Genomic DNA, 8,876 nt, shown 5'->3' on the forward strand with positions numbered 1-8,876 from the left:
AAATGAAAAATCGCACGATTTAAGATATATCATAAGTAAATATCTTAAATCATGCATCATGCATAATATGACTATCGGCAATATAAATCCAGTTTTTATCAGATAAATAATAAATTAATAACTATCCTTTTTTTTTTTTTACTGATCTCCATATACAATATCCCGAATACTGATATCCCATTTTCTGCCAAACGTTTCTATATTACTGTAATCAAAAACTACGAACTAACAACGAAGCGTTAAATACATGTAATCAATTATACCTAACTGACAACTATATTAGATAAAACGTTTTCATCCCTTTCATATTGCCTATATTGGCATAACTCTGTGAAGACTTATAAGTGTTAGCGCCGTATACTTTTGAGAAGATATGTTTGTACGACTTATCTATAGCGAATTCTATGACCATCGAATTAAGATCATTCGATGGTCATGGAATTCGCTATCTTAGATATCTATATCTAAGATCTGAGAAACTTTTTGGGTTCTTCACAGTGACGTATTTATTGACTATTTAGAGTAAAGGGTTTACGGGACTTTTACAAGCCTAAATAAAAAAACTGTTGAAATTAAGTCAAACATTTGAACTGTAACTGGTTTGTTTTTGATCCATAGACAATTATATTATGGAACAGGGTATGTATTTTGTAGACACAATACTTATGTCCCGGAAAATTTAGCGAGTAAATAAGAATGCACTCGTGGTACAATCTGTTATTACAGCGACTATTTAAAGAAAATTTGTACGAAACCGAATTTATATTCGACAGTGTTAAAACCTGTGTGTTTACATTTGTTGTTCATTTTCAAGAGCGAAAGTGCACCTAAACGCATGCTGCACATGACACGTCTACGTTTACTCACGTCACACCAAACACGTATACAGAAGGCCTGGAGATCAACCCTCCCAAAAAAAAAAAAAAATGTTTCATTTATAGACATTATCCACACATAAACCTTCGTGATTTTTAAAGATCGATGTCAAACACTTACAATATGATAATGACGCCATCATAACGATAAATTAACAATATATTATGTATATTAACAAAATAAGAATGTTCAATATTTTTACTCAAGAACCCAACAATTTTTTTTTCCGTATACGCACCAGTGTCACGCACACTACCGCGATTATAAACGATTATGGTACACGATAACGTCATTTAGCGTATTTAAGTAGGTATACCTATATATATATACCCGTAACATCGCATGATAATACACACGTTATAAAGGAGACTATACGCGCGGGACACTAAAAATGGCCATAAAAACTGACGGACCAGATGCCCCGTACAAACAGTGGCCGTGTACCTACAACATACACATTATTATTACGTTATGGTACACAAGACTACGTCGAACCGTAATATAATAGTAATAATAATAATATCGTGTTTGTTTATCTCGCGATGAGGCCTTCTGTTCGCCGGGGCAATTCCCGCCGAAACGCGCGTCTGGTTTTCACGGCTTTGACGCGACTGGTATACCTACACTCGGTGCGCAAATATCACGACACCCTAAAATCTTGTTTGTCTACTAAAATTTATCGTATTTCAACGATCGAGCGAATTACATTTTTCTGTGTCCGACTAACTTATTAATGAAACGTGATCGATTGCAAAAGTCGAAATACTAAAATAACTATAAATTTACATACCGAAATGGACGTAGCCGATCGACTATATCGATTACCGGAACCGGAGTGCCACCGACTATAGAGGCTTTTTTAAACTGATTGGCATTTGGCATACATGAGAGACATCTAACGATTTTAGTTGCGTGTTGTTGTAATTTGACAAATATTTATTTATATAATTATTATTTACTATGAGTAGTGAGTACACAATAAAATTTTCATAATATTTACATTCATTTTAAAATATTTATACCATGAACTTATAAACACCGCTCTAAAAATTCTAAATTAATAAAATAATAAAGAATATAGGCGACAGACCATCTCAGCTTAATTTTTCTTTGTATCACTATATAATAGTGACCTACTCAATAACATAGCAAAATACCTATACTTGAATTTTACAATGCAGCAGAATACCTTGTTTTTAAGAATATCAAGTATTCTTGATAATAAATTATGTTACAGTTGTTTTGATTTAGGACAATAAATTAATATAAAAACACTACAAAAAAAATCTACAGATAAAAAAGTTTATTAATGCACAAAAGTCAATAGTTTGATTTGATTTCTGTTATTTTTTAAACAAACAATAAGTATACAAATAAATTAAAGTTTTCAAATTAATAATTGTTTTAAATGTATTCATGTGTACCAAATAAATTCAAATAAACTTAACTATAATTAACATTAAATATTTATAAATAATAAAAAAGTTTAAAAAAAAAACATCTCATCTTATTAAGTATAACAAGAAACTAAAAATATTCAGTCCATACTTAATCAATGTAATACAAAAAAAGCTTTTAAAAAATATTCTATGTAGAAAATACCAGGTAAAAATAACAAAACATTATTAAAAGTTCAATAAAGAACTAATTAATTTAATTTTTTTCTTTTCTATAAACTTTAAAAATTCTAAAACAACAAAACAATATATAAAAAAATAGATTACTTTTCTATCTTTATACGGTTATTTACAACTAATACTATATTGTATTAATTCTACTTAAAAAATTAACTGGGAAATAGTCAAGTCATTGAAAACCTAAAAATAATTCTAAATGAGTGAATTTCTGTTATGAAATATAATATTGTATCTAAAGGATAATAATATAAATTACATACGTGAAAGAGGAATGTTTGTAGCAAGTATTTCAGAACCACTATGCATGCTAACATTATTTGATGAACATGCCTCCATGTAATTTGGATCATTATAGTTGAGAAAATCCCAAATGAGTATAGTACCATCTTTTGAACAACTTACAATTTGGAACTCATCAAATTTAAGATCATACACTGCATCGGTGTGCATCTGCAATTAATTTAAAATTTTCATGAACTTATTCCTTTTTAAGTATATTTTATATTTCAAAACAAGCACACAATAATTACCTTAAGTGTACGTAGACATAGACTAGATGCTGGAACTCTGGGGTCTAATGCTGCTTCTAAATCCCATATTTTAATTTTCCTTGAAATTATATAGGTATTTTTTGTATTAACATTTATTACATAATTGATAAACAAATTGTGTTACAGTTTTAGTATTATTGACTAGTTTTAAAGAAAATGTATATGATCATGGTGAATTTTATAAATTATAAATAACTGTCATATTATGTAATAAACAAAAAAATTGTAATATAACACAAAAAACAAAAATAAATTTATCAGATATACAAACAATATATTAAAATACACAGTCTTACCCGTCACATGCTCCAGTAACAATTATTTTACTGTTAATTCTAATGCGTAATACCAATTCTTCATAGTTATCCAGTATTCTTAAACAAATACCATATTCAATATCCCATAACCTAGTTATAAAATAAATAATAAAATTAATTTAATAACTATTTATATTACTAGTTAAAACACAAATTAAAAAAGTTAAATTCAATAAGTAGTACCTTATGGTTCTATCAGAACTTCCACTAACAATTAATCGTTCTTTATAATGAAGACAGATAACACCAGAAGTGTGACCAATAAGAGTGCGCACATATTCACAGTTTGATGTATTCCATACTCTAATACTACTATCTTCAGAAGCTGATACAATGTAAATATGATCAAAATTGACTACATTTACTTCTGCTTGGTGACCAAACAGAACACTACGTAAAGTAATTTCACAGGGTGACCACATAACCCATACAGCTATTGAACAATCCTATAGTAGAGTATAATAATGAATATGAATAATATATGATGACCTCATTATTATGTTTAAAATTATTGATAAAAAAATAAAAGCATTAGAAAAAAAATCAATAAAACTTACTTTTGAACAAGTGACGATCATATTATTGCTAAAACTTAAATGCAATACTTCTTCAGTATGATGAATCAAAGTGTTCAACATTTCACCAGTATGGATATCCCACACGCGAATTGTACAATCACTGGAACTACTCACTATCATGTTGTCATCATACTGCAAACACAGAACAGGACCTATATGGCCAAGTAATACCTAAACAAAAGATTACGAGTGAAATATTTTGTTTAATTAAAAAGGCTCACTGTTGCAAATTACCTTTAAACATTTTAACGTATGTTTATCCCAGATTTGTATAGTATTATCAGATAAGCCAGCGACAATTTTATTCTCATCATATTGTAAACATTTAATACCTTTGTAGCTCTCAGAATAACAATTTATTCTTTGTAATAAAAAATGACCAGTCAACCAATTCAATTTTATGTCCTAAAATTTAAAATAATACAAATTATTAATTATTTTTTCTGATTTAGTTCAGTGTTTAAATTTATATTGTAATATAACACTAAATAGAAAATTAATCATTTTATGCTAAGTATCACATAGATTATCCTTACATAGTTACATTATATTTTTTATTTCAAGTAATCAGCAAGGTCTATATTACATTATATTACACTATTCAATATTTTGCCAATCTACTACCTAAATTTAAAAACTTAAAAATCCTTTATTGAATATTAATTGAGCATAAATAGTTTAATTTTAAGTTTAAATTTATCATAGTTAAATAGCTCAACAAATTTTCAAAAACAATCATTTTTACTTTATATTTTTGACTTAACTAAGCCAAAAACATTACTTAAAATAATTGTAAATATGTCTTTACATTATTATTGTAATATTTATAAATAATTAAAAATTATTGATAACAAACACTTTAAAAAGCACTAAATAATACAAGAATAACACTACATACTTCTATATCTTGTACAATTTTAGGAATTAGAACACTGTAATCAAAATAATCAAGTTTTGAGTGCTTTCTACGGCGTTTATTAGACTTTGACTTAAAATTTTGATTGAATAAGTACTGGATCCTAAAAAAAATAAAATACTACAAGCTTAATGAAAAGATCAATCAAATACTATAAGGTATATATTAAGTACAAGGGCAAATACAAATATGGTGACATACTGACATCTTTAACTATTATATTTTAATACTATTGTACCCATATTTTCATTGACATTTAATGATGTTCATTAAATAATACGTGTCTTAACTTCTTAAGCCTACGACCAATGTAAACTGATAAACCTACAACTTACCATCCTCTTTTTTCTGCAAGTTCTTGAGGTAATGAGTTGTAACATATTGTATGATTGATTCGTTTACTACTTTTTAACTCCAAAACTGGCATATTAAGTTGTGTGTTCAATGTAATGGCACAAGTGGGTGTGAAAGCTAAAGCTAAACAATGGGCCAGACATATACAGTACTGATATTGTGTGAACAAAAGTAAACCAACAATTGTTAAAATATTAGTGTGCCCAATTTTTGACTCCAATGAAATTGAAACATTACGACCACCACCATCAATAATACCCTGAGCTAAAATAGCTCCAAACTTAACCACATCATCTTCATGCTTATCACTGATCACTTTAGCATATAGAGAACGGAAATATCTGCTTTCAGAGCAAGAACTCTGTGTCTGGTGAATACAAATCATAGAAGAAACAATTAAAGCTCCTTGGCGCACAAAATTTACCAAGTCATTAGTCATCGGAACTAATAAATGAATAGCCTCTTCGTGTCCGGTACCAGCAAAAGCAATACCAAGTGCCATAACTGCACCATATCTAATGTAAGGGTTATAACTCTTTGTAAGTTTGCTGAGGATTTGAAGACACAGCTCAGGTGTCCTGAACAACAAAAATCCTAAACTTGTGACAGCTGCACATCGTACATCATCACTGACATCAGAATTTGAAAAGTGCAACAATTTTGTAATAGCAGTCTCGCTTCCAGTTCCACAGTATGCCATAGATATTGTGTACATAGCAGAACAACGTAATATAGGATTTTTGTTTTGTAACAAAGAAGTAATTAATTGATCAGCTTCTTGCAGTCGGTCATACATAAAAAATGATATTCCAACAGCTAAACCTCTCAATATTTGTTCATTCTGTGTCACCTCAGCAAATGCCACCATGTCTTGAAGAGCTTCGTCATTGTTTGTTCCCAGCATAACCAAGCCCATTGCTAACCCATTAGCTTCACCAAACACATAGTTGTTTTGATACATATTAATTTTCAGTTGTTCAAAAATATCTTTACGACATGTGCCCATAGCGGATAGACCAATTCCTAAGCAGCATCCATGTTTTACAATCTAAAATAAGAAGTACAATAACTGAATCATTGTCATTTTAATATTTAATTACTTTTAATCTACCTTATTATGTGCATCTTTGAGTTGTTTAAGAAGATAATCATTAATAGCTGCACCATGATTGGCAAAGATCAAACCTAAAGCATATAAGCTCCCACCTTTACTATAACTAGAACTTTCAGATGAGTTATTTTTCTTGAGACACAAGTAGCTGTGTATTAGTTTCAGAGCATCTGTTTCATTGCCTCTATGAATAACACCAAGTGAAACCATAGCAGAAAATATTTCCCAAGTAGTCCAGTTGGCTAATTCCAGATTATATCTAAAACAAGGAATAGTTTATTGTTTAATTATTAAAAATATTATGTTATACTATGATATTAAATAACTTACCTTAAAAAGTGATCACTTGTTGTACCACTATTTATAAAACCATTAGCAATCATAATAGCCGTATGACAGATATTTGTATAAACTGAATCTCTTGTGTTATTTAAAATATACATATTTGTATGATTATTTCTAGTTAAAAATTGTAAATTCTTCTCTATACTTAATTTTCCACTCAACACTTTGGTAAGCTTTTGTATCATCTCTTGATGATGTTTATCATTAGGCCCAAGAGATTCAAAAGAATGTATCTTAGTATTATGTTCAATTGCAGTAACTTTGCTCGACACAACAGTTATAGTTTTAGTAGTACGAGTACTAGAAGGAATTTTTTGCCATAAAGATTTAAGAACACTAAACAAAAACCGTTGAGTTGCCAATTCAAATAAATCAATTGCAATCTGATATGCCATTAAACAAGATTTTTTATCATTTTTTTTAATAAGATTTTTAAGAAGCTGAGCAACTGATTTTGGATCATTTAAAGATATGAAACATAGACTCAAACTGATAAAGTCACTTTGTTTTCGGTAAAGATTGACAAGAGACAGTAACACTGTATTACGAAAACTACGATTTTCAAAAGTGCTCATAGTCACTTGCTTAGCATACAACAACATTTCATTTACATTGTCTACTGATTTAATACATTTGTTGAACATATCCATGCGCTTTGTTCTCAAGGCTAATTTCAACGCAAGTATGTAATGTTTGTCGTCTAAACACTTTCGAAAGATACAGCTCACAACATCTTCCAAACGCACATCTGAGGCCAACAAGGGAGTTGTGTTTTCAGAACCTTTCACACAGACTTTGGTGTAGTGTTCGAGACACTTAGCGATGATTTTCTGGGTATATACATCACAAGCTTCCATGTTGATCATATCGCTGGCAGCTAAAGCGTATCGCAGAGAATTTGGTAACGAATCGACGTGCAAGTATACTTTACTTGTAAACAAAGCGGCCAGACTCCGTTTCGCCAAAGTTTTGTCTTTATCAATAAATAGGTCAGGTTCGACTTGAATGGCACACGAGAAGTCTTGCCAAAATTCGTTCAAGACACTGTCCAACGTGTTGTTTCCGAAAAATATCAACTTCGACGTTAACTCCTCCAGCAAAACCACTACGTCCGCCGTCGAAGTTACACTCATGTTGCCGGCCGGTAGTGACAAAACTAGGTCTACGGTAACAATTCGAGTGCCGCGAAAAAAAAACACTGAAATGAAGTTCGTGCGAACGTGAAAAAATCATGTTTTCGTTCGACGATCGATTGCCGCGAACTACAGTGTATTTTTATAGATCGATTGATAATATTGATTACGATCAAAATGTCTACAAACTTAATTACCTAGACACCACTACCGCGGTCTCAGAAGATAAACTCCAAAAAGTACCTATTTGTCGTTTGGTTCCGTCCACACTATTGTCTCGTATTTCATTATAGTGGTTTCGACGTTCCGCGGTCGTTCGGCGGCAACGCGATTTAGTGATCGTCAAACGAAGTACGCCTTGTCGAAGATTACTAAGATTGGCAGTGTACGATATTCTCACTAAACTTTGTCGATTATAATATTCAGTAATAAGTAATATACACAAATCACCATAGCCCGTGACTACTGACTATATAAGTGGGTAGTTGCTATTTAGTACCTGTTTGCTATTAATAACATTTTTAATTCGAAACGTAACCGTTTTTTAACAGTTTTGTCTTATCATTTTTTTTTGTTATCAGTAAACGGGTATGCACCACAGAACCACGATTAATTATGTTATGGCGTGTATGCACCATGCACCACGGACCTAGAATACTTGGATTAAACGTGATTAAACGCTAGATAATTTGAACATTTACCAACTATAATGCCTCAATTCCGGTTGCAAAAATGGACCACTTCCTTTAGCTCCATAGCTAATTTAATCAAATTGAATTAATTATTAGGTATCATGAACTAAGACGTTATTATTATCTTAGTTCATAATTATTACTTATTTATTACGAGAAATATTTGTTCCGACGACCTATTGTCTCACAAACGACAAATGATAATCTATTCCAGCCACTTTTTGTAGTCAATAAATCCAATATTTTTTTTTTGATTTATGGCTCATTATTCCAATCTAAGTCCGGGACGACGGGACTAAGCAACCACTTTTCAAAACAAAATCCATTAAGCTTGGTTTACAAAGGCAAGCATTTATGTAAATAGAG

General features: G+C 30.6%; 1 protein-coding gene across 1 annotated transcript; it reads right to left on the bottom strand.

Annotated features, from left to right (window-relative positions):
• Positions 1 to 2,397: 2,397 nt before the first annotated feature.
• Positions 2,398 to 8,240, bottom strand: LOC132922653 (26S proteasome non-ATPase regulatory subunit 1-like). The gene is made up of 11 exons (XM_060986277.1): positions 6,671 to 8,240; positions 6,341 to 6,599; positions 5,211 to 6,277; positions 4,858 to 4,978; positions 4,194 to 4,364; positions 3,939 to 4,130; positions 3,565 to 3,827; positions 3,361 to 3,471; positions 3,044 to 3,122; positions 2,774 to 2,963; positions 2,398 to 2,693 (listed from the first exon to the last, which is right to left on the bottom strand). Exons 1-11 carry the CDS (start codon positions 7,816 to 7,818, stop codon positions 2,683 to 2,685), a joined length of 3,612 nt encoding a protein of 1,203 aa, XP_060842260.1. The 5' UTR covers positions 7,819 to 8,240; the 3' UTR covers positions 2,398 to 2,682.
• Positions 8,241 to 8,876: the final 636 nt, after the last annotated feature.

This window comes from Rhopalosiphum padi, chromosome 2, assembly GCF_020882245.1.
Source record: "Rhopalosiphum padi isolate XX-2018 chromosome 2, ASM2088224v1, whole genome shotgun sequence".
NCBI classification, from domain to species: Eukaryota; Metazoa; Arthropoda; class Insecta; order Hemiptera; family Aphididae; genus Rhopalosiphum; species Rhopalosiphum padi.

Excerpts from the sequence above, each read along its gene's own strand:
- LOC132922653 (XM_060986277.1), bottom strand. The coding sequence starts at position 7,818 with ATGAGTGTAACTTCGACGGCGGACGTAGTGGTTTTGCTGGAGGAGTTA. Across the intron at positions 6,278-6,340 it reads TCAAAGATGCACATAATAAG|ATTGTAAAACATGGATGCTG; the intron begins GTAGATTAAAAG and ends TTCTTATTTTAG. Across the intron at positions 4,131-4,193 it reads ATACGTTAAAATGTTTAAAG|GTATTACTTGGCCATATAGG; the intron begins GTAATTTGCAAC and ends TCTTTTGTTTAG.